This window comes from Aspergillus brunneoviolaceus (genome assembly GCF_003184695.1).
Source record: "Aspergillus brunneoviolaceus CBS 621.78 unplaced genomic scaffold BO95scaffold_83, whole genome shotgun sequence".
Lineage (NCBI taxonomy): Eukaryota > Fungi > Ascomycota > Eurotiomycetes > Eurotiales > Aspergillaceae > Aspergillus > Aspergillus brunneoviolaceus.
This window is the reverse complement of record NW_020290813.1, coordinates 90435-104601: the sequence shown is the minus strand read 5'-3', so window position 1 is coordinate 104601 and position 14167 is coordinate 90435. Positions and strand designations below refer to the sequence as shown.

The 14167-nt window shown below is 59.3% G+C and overlaps 7 protein-coding genes across 7 annotated transcripts; 4 read left to right on the top strand and 3 right to left on the bottom strand.

The window, feature by feature from the left end:
- Positions 1-261: 261 nt before the first annotated feature.
- BO95DRAFT_373720 (putative FAD-dependent isoamyl alcohol oxidase) lies at positions 262-2095 on the bottom strand (the record flags this gene model as incomplete). The annotated part of the gene is made up of 3 exons (XM_025583071.1): positions 262-1522; positions 1572-1772; positions 1824-2095. The coding sequence occupies 3 exons, from the start codon at positions 2093-2095 to the stop codon at positions 262-264; spliced, it is 1734 nt and encodes a 577-aa protein (XP_025437727.1).
- Positions 2096-2476: 381 nt separating this feature from the next.
- BO95DRAFT_507258 (bifunctional cytochrome P450/NADPH--P450 reductase) lies at positions 2477-5876 on the top strand (the record flags this gene model as incomplete). Its single annotated transcript, XM_025591240.1, has 5 exons — positions 2477-2591; positions 2639-2757; positions 2807-2842; positions 2892-3587; positions 3636-5876. 5 exons carry the CDS (start codon positions 2477-2479, stop codon positions 5874-5876), a joined length of 3207 nt encoding a protein of 1068 aa, XP_025437726.1.
- A 998-nt stretch (positions 5877-6874) lies between these two features.
- On the top strand, positions 6875-7233 carry BO95DRAFT_324475 (class I SAM-dependent methyltransferase; the record flags this gene model as incomplete). Its single annotated transcript, XM_025581836.1, has 2 exons — positions 6875-7114; positions 7165-7233. Coding segments are annotated over 2 exons (309 nt in total), but the record flags the coding sequence as incomplete, so codon positions are not given.
- A 608-nt stretch (positions 7234-7841) lies between these two features.
- On the bottom strand, positions 7842-8976 carry BO95DRAFT_476707 (NAD(P)-binding protein; the record flags this gene model as incomplete). Its single annotated transcript, XM_025589942.1, has 1 exon — positions 7842-8976. One exon carries the CDS (start codon positions 8974-8976, stop codon positions 7915-7917), a length of 1062 nt encoding a protein of 353 aa, XP_025437724.1. The 3' UTR covers positions 7842-7914.
- A 447-nt stretch (positions 8977-9423) lies between these two features.
- Positions 9424-10925, top strand: BO95DRAFT_423192 (serine hydrolase domain-containing protein). The gene is made up of 2 exons (XM_025584619.1): positions 9424-9617; positions 9724-10925. Exons 1-2 carry the CDS (start codon positions 9527-9529, stop codon positions 10824-10826), a joined length of 1194 nt encoding a protein of 397 aa, XP_025437723.1. The 5' UTR covers positions 9424-9526; the 3' UTR covers positions 10827-10925.
- A 15-nt stretch (positions 10926-10940) lies between these two features.
- BO95DRAFT_507245 (zinc-binding alcohol dehydrogenase family protein) lies at positions 10941-12421 on the bottom strand (the record flags this gene model as incomplete). Its single annotated transcript, XM_025591239.1, has 2 exons — positions 11550-12421; positions 10941-11472 (listed from the first exon to the last, which is right to left on the bottom strand). The coding sequence occupies exons 1-2, from the start codon at positions 12113-12115 to the stop codon at positions 10941-10943; spliced, it is 1098 nt and encodes a 365-aa protein (XP_025437722.1). The 5' UTR covers positions 12116-12421.
- Positions 12422-12475: 54 nt separating this feature from the next.
- On the top strand, positions 12476-14161 carry BO95DRAFT_476705 (cytochrome P450; the record flags this gene model as incomplete). The annotated part of the gene is made up of 3 exons (XM_025589941.1): positions 12476-12636; positions 12689-13881; positions 13941-14161. The coding sequence occupies 3 exons, from the start codon at positions 12476-12478 to the stop codon at positions 14159-14161; spliced, it is 1575 nt and encodes a 524-aa protein (XP_025437721.1).
- Between the last annotated feature and the right edge of the window lie 6 nt (positions 14162-14167).

The following is a 14167-nucleotide window of genomic DNA, read 5'->3' as shown; positions in this document are numbered from 1 at the left end:
TTTCATTGCTGTGGGAAGTCAGAGCTGCTCAGGAGTAGCCCGGGTCCTGAGCCTAGATGTATTAGAGTACGCAACTTTGAAGCGTGGGACATACAACTTAATCTATACAGGACATAAAATGGCTCCACATCAGAGGATGATCACGTAGCCGAGATAGCCACTCTGGGAAAAGACCACTTACTCTTTACTCTAGACCAAGATAGTAACGTGATACCCCTAACCAAGCCCACTACCGACGGGACGCTCAATCTAGCTCTGGATCTAAACTCTACACAGCCTCCCTTTGGAATCGACCTCCCACGCAGCACTCCCCACCGCCGTCTTTGCATAAAACACATGCGCTGGATCATACTTCTCCTTGACCTCAAGCAACCGTGGATAATTCCTCCCATACAGCTCCACCTCCCAATCCCCCTGCCACTGCGCATCGATCTCATTCAGGTATGTCCCCGCACCGGGCGTCGCCCGCTCCAGCCCCGGGATCAGCGTGTCGACCAGCTGCGCCTTCCGGGCCTGCATTTGTTGTGGGGATACATTCCAGTCCCAGTAGCTGACGATGTTGCACGTAGCGATAGCGTCACGCCAGGCGGGGAGGACGGCGTTGTCTGGGTGGGGGATGTCCTTCACGTTGAGGGCGTGGCATCCCAGCGAGAGATCTGGGTCGGTCTCGACAACGGCGCGCAGGGCAGCGACGATGGCTTGGTTCTGCATGATGCTCTGCATCCCGGCGCGGGGGATAAGGCGCGATGTTAACTGCACCGTGGCGGGGCCGGCGCCGGCGATGCCCGGGCCAAACCGGCTGGCGAAGTAGTCGTGGTAGCTCGGGGAGGTGGTGGGCGTGAACGAGTAGGGGATGTCCCGCTGGGTAAGGCGGGCGAGAAACGGCTTTAGCAGATCCTGCACTTGTGTGCCGTTTCTGTCTGGCACGGTGATGGCGTAGGCTTCGAAGCCGGTGGCCGTCAGTGCGAAGTCCCACGTGTTGGGGCCAGCGTCGACGAATTGGGGCAGGAACTGCCACAGATCGGAGATGGCGGACCAGTAGGGCTCTGGGTTGGTGGCAGAGATGTTGAAGAACAGCAGGCCGCTGCCTATGGGCCCATCGACGAAGATCTTGGTTGTCATGCTGAGCACCACGGCGAAGGTCCCCGGACCCCCACCGCTGAGCGCCCAGTATAGGTCGGCATTGTTGTACGGCGTTGCGACGAGGTGCTCCCCCTGCGCGGTGATGACCTCCCATTCCAGCACCGCGTCGGCGCCCATCCCGTAGGCGCCGTTGAGCAGCGAGTGTCCCCCCCCTGAGGTGTAGCCCCCGGCTAGCCCGACGGTGGGGCATGTCCCTCCCAGAATGCGATAGCCCGCTGCCCCGAGGATGGAGTAGACTTGCCCGCTGATCACCCCGGCACCCAATCGGGCGGCTGGCCCGGTGTAGTTGGCACTCGAGTACGAGGGGAGGATGTCTGTCGTGTTGAGGTTGTGCGTCCACAGGGAGAGGGCGCCTGTTCCAGTGGATTTGCCCATGAAACTGGTTGGGTTAGATACAGTCTTCTCGATCAGGGAAACTAGGGCCGTACTCATGACCGGTATTCTTGATTACCAGCCGGATGTTATTTTCTCGCGCGAAGGCAACGCCAGCAATCACATCGTCGGCGCCGGTGACATTAATGGAATAGCTGGCATAATTGCCTAAAATGCATGGTTGAGAGGCTGGAGTGAACGGAACACAGGTGTAGTTCTGTACGTAAGGGTTCATGACCTCTGCTGGATGGTCCAGACTAGGCATAGGTCAGTTGCAACATGGTATACATGCAGACAGATGTACTGACAAGGTAGTATCGTCCAGCCATGTGGTCTTGAGGGCACTGCAGACATCCGCGTTGTAGTTACCGAACGGCTCGCTGTGGCAGACGCTGGGCAGGGGGGTCGTGGCAATCAATCGGCCGTGAACCGTCTCATTGAGGGCGTACCATTTGTCGAGCGAGGGCCAAGAAGCGTCCCCAGGAATGGCGCGGCAGGAGGCATTGGAAGCAGACCGGGGGAGGGTTACACTGCGCCCAGCAGCCAAGCCGAGTAACACAGTCCACAGTATGGGTTGCATGATGCACGATTGTGATTATCCTGGTTCTTGGAATCTGCTTAGATCTCAGACAAGCAGATCTCCATGTTCTCGAGTAGAAGAACAGGATTCCATCAGTTGATGAGGTGCATCGCAGCAATTCGGGTTAGGGTTGCGGACAGCCCAGAAATTCCCGAGAACCACTCGGGAATTGTGACGCGGCGTCATGGATGCTCCGGAAGTGAGCATGAATTCCTCTTCTGCCTAACTGCTGACCTCGGGAGATTGTAGTGAACTGCCGATACCGATTTCGTTGCTCTTGGAGAGACTTGGTTTATCATTTGAGAGGCTGGGCCAAAGCCCCGCCCCTCACTGTTCGTCTTCGAATACGCTCCATCCACAAAACACAGTAAAAGCTTCACAATGGGCAAGCCAAACGCCATCCCTGAGCCTCCGGGCTGGCCTATTTTGGGCAATTTGCTAGACATTGATATGGAACTGCCCCTTCAGTCGTTGTATAACCTGGCGGACAAACATGGTAGGACTGCCGCCTTCAGGGACTATAGTTAGGGCTGACCAGGCTAGGCGAGATCTATCGAATGCGCTTCCCAGGAGGCCATACTTTCATCATCGCCAACAGCTATGCAATGGTGAATGAGTTCTGTGATGAGAGACGCTTCCCAAAGACCATTTCAGCTCTGAGAGTAAGTATTTCTTTGCGTCTCATCGTGCCATCAACTAATATACCCCCAGGAAATGCGACACGCCATGCACGACGGCCTCTTCACGGTAACTCCTCACCACCCACCAACCAAACCGTCTAAAACTAAGATTCCAGGCCATCGATGGACAAGTCGAGCCCAAGTGGGGCATCGCCCACCGAATCCTCGTGCCAGCATTTGGCCCCTCGTCGCTGCGCAACATGCTGGACGGGATGTACGACATCGCCAGCCAGCTCGCGATGAAGTGGGCGCGCCACGGCGCGGACAGCCCCATTACGGTGACCGATGACTTCACGCGGCTCACTCTCGACACGATTGCTCTCTGCTCGATGGACTTCCGCTTCAACAGCTACTACAAGGAGGGGACGCACCCGTTCGTCGCCGCCATGAGCGACTTCCTGACTGAGAGCGGCGACCGCGCGCGGCGACTGCCCATCCCCGCCTTCTTCTACCGGGGCAAAGACAAGAAGTTCTTTCAGGATATCGAGGTGATGCGTACAACGGCAGATGAGATCCTGCAGGAGCGCAAGCGGGAGAAGAACTTGGATTCGCGCAAGGATCTGCTGTCGGCCATGCTGAACGGGGTGGATCCCAAGACTGGGCAGAAGATGACCGAGGAAAGTATCCTGGATAATCTGATCACATTCCTCATTGCGGGGCATGAAACGACCTCGGGTATGCTATCGTTTGCCATGTATCACCTCCTGAAGCATCCGGAGATGTATCGTAGGGCGCAGAAGGAGGTCGAGGAGATTTGCGGGAAGACGCCGATCCGGTTTGAACATTTGTCCAAGCTTTCTTATATCTCTGCTGTGGGTTGCCTCGTCTGCTCTGGGACTCACCAAGACTGACACTTGCAGGTCCTCCGCGAGACTCTCCGTCTCACGCCACCCCTCCCGGTCTTCAACGTGGCCGCCAAAGAGGACGAGATCGTGGGCGGCAAGTATCCTGTTCGCGCCGGGGAGTTGATCATCGTCCTCGTGGGGCGCTCCCAGCTCGACCCAATGGTCTTCGGCGCCGACGTACACGAGTTCAAGCCCGAGCGCATGCTCGATGAGAATTTCGACCGTCTCAACAAAGAGTTCCCCAATGCCTGGAAGCCATTTGGTAACGGCACACGAGGCTGCATCGGCCGCCCGTTTGCCTGGCAAGAGGCCCTACTGGTGCTGGCCATGCTGCTGCAGAACTTCGACTTTGAATTCGACGACCCGGACTATACTCTCGCGCTCAAGCAGACCCTCACCGTCAAACCGACCAATTTCCAGATCCGCGCGACTCTTCGTGACGGACTGACTGCCACGACGTTGGAGCATCGACTGGCGGGCACAACACCTCCGCCGAAATCGGACGCAGCGGGTGCATTGAATGGCGTGGCCTCGACCAGCACCGAAGGACAGCCCATGAGCATCTATTACGGATCGAATAGTGGAACGTGTCAGTCCATGGCGGAGCGGCTAGCTGCGGACGCCTTTTCGCATGGGTTCCGTGCGCGTGTCGTGGATTGTCTCGACAATGCTGTCGACGGACTGCCGGCCGACGAGCCGGTGATCTTCATCACTGCCTCGTATGAAGGCCAGCCACCCGACAACGCAGCTCACTTTGTCCACTGGCTTGAAGAGCTGAAAGAAGAGAAAGCCACACTGCAGGGCATCTCATACGCGGTCTTCGGATGTGGCCACCACGACTGGGCGGCGACCTTCCACCGCATCCCGCGCCTCGTCGACGCAGCCCTAACCCGCCACGGAGGGGAGCGCCTCGCCGCGCTGGGCCTCACTGACGTGGCGGCCGGCAACGAGATGGCCGACTTCGAGGCCTGGGAAGACGAGGTGCTCTGGCCCGCCCTGACCAAACGATACAGGGCTGCTGTTCCCCAAGGCCCCGCGCTGAGCGTGCAAGTCACCAGCCCGCGCAAGGCCACCCTCCACTACGACCTGCACGAGGCCAGCGTCGTCTCCACCAGCACGCTGACCAGCCCCGACGCTTTCGTCGCAAAGCACCAACTCATCCTCGACCTGCCAGACCACATGTCCTACACAGCAGGCGACTACCTCGCCATCTTACCCGTCAACCCGCGCAAGTCCGTCCACCGCGTCCTGCGCCACTTCCACCTCCCCTGGGATGCCCACTTGACCATCTCCACCAAAGCACGCACTCCCCTGCCCCACGATGTCTCCCTCCCCGCCACCCATATCTTTGGAAGCTACGTCGAACTCGCCCAGCCCGCCACCAAACGCGATCTCCTGTCTCTGGCCAACGCAGCCAAGGACCCTTCCACAAAGACCCGGCTCGAAGCCCTCGCCAATGACAACCACCGGTACAGCACCGAGATCGCCGCGAAGCGTCTCTCCGTTCTGGACGTGCTCGAGTCCACGCCGGACATTGCCCTTCCCATTGCTTCGTTCCTGCGCATGCTACCCCCCATGCGCCTACGACAGTACAGCATCGGGTCCTCTCCACTTGCAGATCCGAAACGAGTAGTTCTCACTTACTCCCTCCATGGAGAGGAAGGAAACGAGGGCGCAGCAACAAGCTACCTCTCGCACCTCTCCGTGGGCGATAAAGTCCACGTCGCCGTCCGGGCCTCTCACGCTGCGTTTCATCTCCCTGCTGATATCACTAAGACGCCAGTTATTATGGTAGCAGCGGGGACAGGCATCGCCCCGTTCCGCGGGTTCATTGAGGAGCGCGCGGTGCGGCACGCGGAGGGACAGGTGCTGGCGCCGGCGGTGCTGTACTTCGGGTGCAGGGATCCGGGCCACGATGATTTGCATCGGGGGGAGTTGGATAAGTGGGAGAGGCAGGGGGTGGTGACCGTGTGGCGAGCATTTAGTCGAAGGAGTGCGGAGAGTGAGGGATGTCGCTATGTGCAGGAGAGAGTGCGGACGGATAGGGAGAGGGTGCGGGAGCTGTGGGAGGACGGGGCTAGAGTGTATGTTTGTGGGAGTCGGGCTGTGGGGGAGGCTGTTAAGGAGGTGTTGGTGGATGTGTTCTGGGAGGGGCAGAGAACTGATGAGTTTGGGGATAGGACTACGAGGGAGGAGGTGAGGGGGTGGTTCGACGGGTTGAAGAATGTACGCTGGGCGGTGGATGTTTTCGATTAGTTACGAGTGCTACTCCAGATGTGGAATATTGGTTGCGTTGATAATGTCTCGGATCTGAAGCATTTATTGAATATTATGTGAGTATCGTTTTATGTTCAATGCATTCATGCGAATGAGGCTGTGTGCTTTCGCGCTCCTCAGACGAAGGCATGTACTCTGACTATTCTGAGATAGCCCTAACAACCTACCAGCCAGCTGCATCTCACCAACCACGCACATGCACATCCTGTCGGACACGCCTCAAATGAACCAGCTCGGGGATATGCAACCGCAAAACCTCCGAACCGGAGATTCTACAGGAATATCGGCAATTATCCACCCATCTACGGAGTAGTACCTAATGCCTGAACATACTAAAGGTGCCTGATCTTTGCCACCATTACCTCGCCATCAACCATCCAGCAACACCATTTCCTATTCTTCTTCTCCCACACATCAGCAAAATGACCACCTCCAACCCCACCTGGCAGACCGTCGACCTGCAATGGCACCCCACCATGCCCGCCCACCCGGTCACCACCCTCCTGCACCCAACCCGGCCGTCTACGGCCGAGCAGAACCTCATCGCCCGGATGTGGGTCCTCTGCGCCATCGAGATGCACCCCAAGCTCCAAGCCATTCCCGCTGCCAACCTGACCCGCCCGCACTTCGCCCGTTATCGCGCCTTCATCGCCGCCGAGGTCGAGCGCTTCCAGCACCCACACTACCCACAGGTCCCGGACTCGCGCGCGCTGGTCGAGTTGTCCAGTGCGGAACGCCACAGTCTCATCGCCGCCCTGCGCGAGCAGACCCGGGAAACGGAGCTGTGGTCCGTCATCGAGGGCCCGTGGCGGGTATATGAGAATGTGGTGGATATTGTCGAGGGCAGGGTCAAGCTCGTCAAGGTTTTGCTGAAGGATGGGCTGCTGGAGAGGTTCTATGATTGGGCGAATGGGTTGTCCGAAGTCAGGCCTTTGTTTCAATTGTTGGGGCAGTCGAGGCCTGGGCTGCGGGTTCTGGAGATCGGGGCGGGGACGGGGGGTACCACCGCTAGGGCTTTGGAGGGTCTGGCGGGTGGGATTGAGGGACCCGGTTTTGAGAAGTATGTGTTCACCGATATCTCGACGCTGTTTTTTGAGAAAGCCCGGGAGAGGTTCCAGGGGTATGAGGGGGTGGAGTATCGTGCGTTGGATATTACGAAGGATCCCGCGGAGCAGGGATTTGAGATCGGGCGATTTGATGTTGTTGTTGCGTCGAATGTGAGAGTACCTTCTGATCTATACGTTGGTCGTGAGGTTGACGAGTATAGGTCCTGCATGCGACGCCATGTTTGGTGGAAACGCTGAAGCATTGTCGCTTGTTGCTCCAGCCGAAGGGGGTGCTCTTTCTTCAGGAGCTGTCGCCGCGTGAGTCGTGTATACTCTGGTTCAATGGGGAGGTGCTGACGATTTCAAAGCAGGGAAATATGTGGACTACATGGTGGTGAGTACGAATTGGGCTGATTTGGTGTGGTTACTGACGCATACAGGGACTCTGGCCCGGCTGGTGGCTGGGTGAGGCGGATGGGCGCGCGGATGGTCCCTGTGTCCCCCCAGAGGAATGGGACCAAAGGCTGCAGCTGGCGGGCTTCGAGGGATTGCATGCTGTTGGCTTGGACAGCGAGCCTCCGTTCTACTACAATGCCAATATGCTGGCTCGACCGGCCGTGTAGGGCGACTGGGACGACAGTTGGAAGCTAGCCCTGGTTTGAGTGAGAATTGAGAGGATGACCCTTCTTACAATGGGCAGGAGCTGCGTGCTTTCTCGTGTCTGAGTCTTCTATGTTATCTCGCAGCTAGTAATGATCATCTGCCGATTACGTAGAGAGCAATATAGGAACTTAAGACTGCGGTATCAGACAGTAGCGATAATCAGTTGCAACTTATAGATCTCAATCCCGACAAGTATATCCATAACCTTCAACAAGATCAGACAATAAATCCAATGGTCAATTCCTCGCAGAGTACAAACAGGTCGACAAGTACTTAACAAGGCTCACCACTGATACAGCATGGCAACCCTAAGACACATCCACTTGCTCATCCAACCCCACCATCCTCAAACTATCCTCCCACAGTCTCGCCGCCATCGCCTCATCCCAAATCCAACTCGCCCATCCTGGCAATGCAAACTGCCCGCGCGACGCCTCATCCGCCTCGTCGGCAACCTGCACATCATCCAGATACAACCCCCCCTTCCCCTCCAACTCGCTAGCCACCGCCGCCCAGACCTGTGTCGCCGCCCCCTGCTCGACGCTCTTCTCCATCTTCGCCAGCAACGGCTCCATCTTGTAGTACTGCTCCCGCCTTCCAGACGACGACCCCGGCAAGCCACGCGAGATCTCGGTATCCATGATAATTCCCGGATTCAGACTCAGCGCATGTACACCACGCCCCGCATACCGGCGCTCGAACTCATTGGCCATGAGGATCGTCGCCGTCTTGCTCTGCGCATACGCCTTGGAGGCATTATACTCGCCGACTAATCCGTTGTAATCCTCCGGATCGATATTCTTGGCTCGATGGCCCGCACTTGCCACCACCACGAGTCGGGAGCGGAAATCAGATGTAGCTGACGCCACCAGCGCCGGAGTCAGCAGCTGCACCAGCAGGAACCCCGCGAGGTAGTTCACGCCAAAGACCCCCTCGAACCCGTCATCCGTGGTGCGCCGCGGCGACGCCACCACCCCCGCGTTCGCCAGCAGGACATGCAGCTTCCCCCCGCTGCGGCGGAGAAACTCGTCCGCCCCATCGCGCACGCTCTGCAGGCTGTAGTAGTCCATGTGGATGACCTCGATGGCCGGGGCTGAGGGATCAGGGCTCGCAGCGGAGATCTCCCGCGCGAGCCGCTCGCCCTTTGCCACGTCCCGCCCCGTGATGAAGATCCTGGCCCCCGTGCGGTGCAGCACGCGCGCGGACTCGGCGCCGAGTCCTGCGGTGCCGCCGGTGATGAGGATGGTTCTGTCTTTCCAGGCGTCCGTGTCGAGGAGGTTTTGATCGGCGAGGATCTGGATGGCGTTGGGGCGGGCGTCGTTGAGGCCCTGGGGGTTGATGTGGAGGGGAGCGTAGCGATGGAGTGTCATGTTTGTGCTGGGAGCTGATTAGGAGAGGTGAGTTTGGGCTGAGTTTGATCGAGATGGAAGTTTGGGTTGTTCGTTTGCTGATTCATGGTGGGTGGGGGACGAAGTAGTCTGTCTGTCTGGGGTGGTTAGGGTTACAGTTACTCCGTACGTCTCGGAGACAGACAACACAATTCCCGAATAATTCCCGACAGGGACGATGAAACCTCCGAATTGAGAGGGTTCGAGAACAGGGGCAGAGTTGTGTGAATTGGGTAGGAACTCAGGTAGGATGTATCATCAGCGTCGTGACCGTCCTGACTGTCATCAATCTGATCAGTCTTTGTCCTTTGAGTCTCGCTAATGCAGAGCTAAGCAGGGATCTTCGCTGTTCCCCGCCTCACTTTCTCCCTTGGACGGTCTTTGTCTCCTTCTCTGCCCCTCACCACTTTTTCTCTCACAACAACCCACCATCTTCCACCATATCGGGTTTTTCTGTTCTGCTACTGCCTATCCCCTTCTGCTGTGATACATTCTCGACATTAATTCCCGGGCTACCAGACGAAACAACAAAATGACCGACTTCGACGCTCTCTTAGCCGAATACACCGCCAAAGCAAACCCCCAGGTTCACGGCGTCATCTGCAAATGCGTCGACCGAACCGGTACCAGCTCCTACCCCAACACTCATTGCTTCTTCTCCAGTTCTCTCTGAGACCCTCATGCCTCATTGCTTTTTCTGCATCCTATCCTAAATCTCCACTCTGCTAGGAACCGAGATCTACAGCAAAGTAGCAGGCTACACCTCCCTCGCCTCCGACAGCCCACCCGTCGACGAGAACGCAGTCCTCAAACTCGGCAGCGCCACCAAGCTCATCACAAGCATCGCCCTCCTCCAATGCATCGACCAAAACCTCATCGGCCTCGACCAACCCCTCACCGCCATCCTCCCGGAACTCGCAGACATCGAGATCCTGACGGACATTGTCGACGGCCAGCTCACCTTCACACCCAGCACCGTCCCGATTACCGCCCGCCATCTCCTCACGCATACCTCGGGGCTGGGGTACAGGTTCACCCACCGCCTGCTCCGGCTGCGGGCGGAGGCGCGCACCGAGCCGCCCTCTCTGAAAATCACGGAACGATATAAAATGCCCCTGGTGTTCGAGCCGGGGACCGGCTGGCTGTACGGATGTAGTCTAGACTGGGCCGGGGTGGTGGTCAGTCGGCTGCACGGGGGCATCTCCCTTGGGGATTACTTCGTGGAACATATCTTCAAGCCTCTGGGGCGGGTGGCCCCGTTCCCCCGGTTCAATATCATGCTGCATCCCGCGTATCATGCCCAGATCCTGCAGGGGGCGGTGCGGACCCAGGACGGGACGCTGGCGCCGCTGGAGCGCTGGGCGTTCGATAACCCCGAGGACCAGGAGGGCGGGAGCGGGCTGGCGGCCACGACGGGGGATTTCCTGGCCGTGCTCGCGGACCTCGTGTCTGACTCGCCTAAGCTGTTGACGCGGGCGACCGTCGCGGAGATGTTCGTCCCGCAGTTGGAGAAAGGGTCGGATGGCGTGCAGATGCTGCTGGGCTTGCGGCCGGCGTGGGATACCGTGGCGGGCCCGATTGCAGAGGATGCGGTCAACCACGGGCTGGGGGGGTTGCTGTGCGTGGGTCCGGTGCCGGAGATCGGGCAGCCGGGGGCCATGCTGGCCTGGGGAGGGGCCACGAATGTCGTCTGGTGGGCGAATCGTGAGCAAGGGGTGGCCGGCTTCTTTGCCACGCAGCAGGCGCCCTTTGGGAATCCGACGGTCACGAAGTTGGTGAATGCGTGGAAGAAGGATTTCTGGGCGCACTTTGATGCGATTGATCTGCCTTGACGGCCTGCTTTTATAGACTAGAGTAGACTGCACTGTTGAGCTTACATTCGACAACTTCCCATTCTTCTAGACGCGAGGTCATCTAACATTGTCCACAACCAAATGGAAAGCTGTCTACTGCGGAATCCGCACCACAAGCTTCTCCCCCCTCACCTCGCCCTTCCTCAACATCTCCAGCCCCTCAATGATGCTCTCCCACCCGCCGCTCAGCTCCCGCAACGGATGCGGTTTGATCTCGCGCCGCGCCATCAACCCCTCCACCTCCTTCGCCCACTGCATCCCGATCGCCAGCAGCGCCGGATCCCCTGAACGGGTGTACGCCGACTCCCCGAGATTGAGATCCGTGCCCAGCACCTGGAAACCCATCACCTCATTGACGCGGACGGCGCGTCGACTCCGCCACGCGGCGGGACACTCCTCGAGACAGGCGTAGACGCCGCCCGTGCGGGCCAGCAGGCTGTAACACAGCGCCGTGGAGTCGGCGTCCGTGATGCAGTCGAGTACATATCGGATGGGCTTTCCGGCGAGGGCTTGGGTAGTTGCCACGCAGTCTTTGGCTGTGTAGGACGCTGTGCCCTTGGCGCCGTAGGACAGGGCCAGCGGAGCGGACTGCGGGGAGGTTATTGCTAGGGGGGTGTAGCCCATTCTTTATCACGCGTTAGCTCATACTGTATCTAGCTTATATAGTCAATGCAACCAGGAAGAGAATGGGAGGGGAAGTACAGATTTAGCATCTGACACGCGAACGTGCCCGACGCAGTCGCACCGCCGTACACCACGACCGGCTCGCCGGCCTGATGCGCCGGCCGCGAGGGCAACCCCTCCAGCCCCAGCGCGTGCGGATCGCTGAGCGCCAGCGAGATCGTCGACCATGCAACGCCCAGCGCCGCTGCTTCGGTATCGCTCCAGTGCGGGGGCACCTTCACCAGCAGTCGCGCGTCGACGGTGCAGTACTGCGCGAAGGAGCCGTTGTCGCCCTTGTCGGTGGGGTTGTAGGGGAACAAAGCCCCGCACACGCGCGTGCCGACGGGCAGGTCTGGGTGGTCCGGGTGGGGGGCTTGGATCACGCCGCTGAGGTCGCAGCCGGCGATGCTGCCAGGCTTGTTGAAGTAGGTGACCATCTTGTGGTCGTTGGGGTTCAGGGCGACGGCCAGGATGCGGATGAGGACATGGTGTGGCGATTGCGGGGAGGGGACGGGGGCGGTTGGGGAGACGGTGAGGGGGAGATGTGTTGGGTTGTCGCTGTCCTTGGGGGTTTGGACAATGGCGGTTTGCGTGGGGTGTGTCATTTTGGAGAGCAGTGGCTGTGGTGGTGAGAGATGACTGGATGGTTGTGTCTGGGTTTACGGTGAGGTATTAAAGGTGCTAGGTAGGAGATGAGGACGAGGAGTTAGGGCTAATCCCCAGGATCGTCATCCACTCGGAGGTTTTGTAGCACAGCGTCTCCGAATGATCGGCTTTTCCTGCGTACCTTTTATGACCGAAGGCCGGAGTATCTTCCGGAGCTGGATTGGACTCACAAAACGAGGCTGTGGCGCGTCGATCATGCACGTCCTGCTGATTTCCCACATAAAGGGAGGCCACCCCGCCACGAGTCTCATTCCGTTCGTACCGCATCCCCCCCTGCTGGGTACCGCATCATCGACGCGATGTTTCTCTACTCCGGAATCGCCCTGGGCCTCGTGCTGGCCGTCATCTTCAGGCAGTTCAAACCACATGGAGGCAAGGAACCCCCCTCCCTGTCCGGGTGGATGATCACCAACACCTACCAATACATGACCGACATGCATGGCTTCCTCCAGCGAGTGGCGTCAGTCCCGCCATCATTTCTATCACATCGTCCACCCACTAACTCCCTCCAGATCCGCCCAGTGCCGCAGCAACATCATCAAGTTCCGCCTCGGCCCCAAGAAGATCTACATGGTCTCGGGCGAAAAGAACATCCAAGCCATCAACACCCCCTCGCACAGCATCAGCCCGGAGGTCTTCTTCCTCGACGTGATGGCCAACGTCTGGGGCGCCAAACCCGCTGAGCTGGTGAAATTCCGCCAGGACAAGTCCGGCCGCCGCAAGAACCCCATCCCCGGCCACGAGCTCCCTCCCGGCGAGCCGCGGCTCTGGCACGGCCAGCACCACATCTACTCGGAGTTCCTGCAGCGCACCGACCGGGCCAACTTCCTGACCACCAAGTACTTCGACCTGTTCTCTGACAGACTCGTCCAGCAGCCCCTGAACGAGTGGCGCGAGGTCCGGCTGTGCGAGTTCTTCGAGAGCGAGATGGCCGAGGCCGCCCTGGAGGCACTGATGGGCCCACGCCTCGTCGAGCTCAACCCAGGCTTCTGGCCGACGATGTGGGAGTTTGCGCGCATCGCGCCGCAGCTGATGTGGGGGCTGCCGCGGTGGATGAACCCGGGGCCGTGGAAGACGCAGGCGGACTTTCAGACGATGTGTCGCCGGTATATCGATGCTGCAGCCAAAGCGTTCGACCCGACGGGCCCCGAGGCAGACGCGGAGTGGGAGCCGCAGTACGGCTCGCGGATGGCGCGCGAGCTGGTCAAGTGGGCGACGGAGAATCTGTCGCCGGAGACGACGGCGGGCATGGTGGCCACCTTCATCTTCGGGACCAACGCCAACTCCGTCCCCATGTCCACCTGGGCCCTGATGCATCTGGTCGCCGACCCGGCGCTGTACCGCGCGGTGCGCGACGAGTGTCTGGCCGCCAGCACGACCGACCCCATCACCGGCCGGCGCGGCTTCGACCCCCAGAAGCTGTTCGGCATGCCCCTGCTGCAGTCCGTGTACATCGAGACCCTGCGCCTGCATGTGTCAATCAATGTCACCCGCGAGGTCACCCAGCCCATCACCCTGGACGGGTTCCTCTTGACGCCGGGGTCGTTGATCCAGGCCCCGAGCCAGATCGGCCAGTACAACGAGGGGGTGTGGAGTGCGCCGGGCCATCCGGCCTCGGAGTTCTGGGGCTATCGCAACCTCAAGCGTGAGAGTGAGAAGCCGGAGTTTACCATGACGGGCAAGACGAGCTCGTTCTTTCCGTTTGGTATGTCCCGGCAGCAGCTGATAAGATTTTGACGGGCTCATGCTGACGGATATATATAGGCGGCGGACCGTCCATCTGTCCCGGTCGGGTGTTCGCCAAACAGGAGATTCTGATGACGATCGCGGCTCTCGTGACTCGTTTTGAGATCGAACTGATCGACTGGATTCATCCGGATGGAACCAGGTCGGATCGACCGGCGCAGAACGATCAGTCGCTCATCGGGGCCGTGGGGATACCGCCGGATCGGGATATGAAGGTGAGGTGGAAGCGGCTGTGGTAGGGGAGT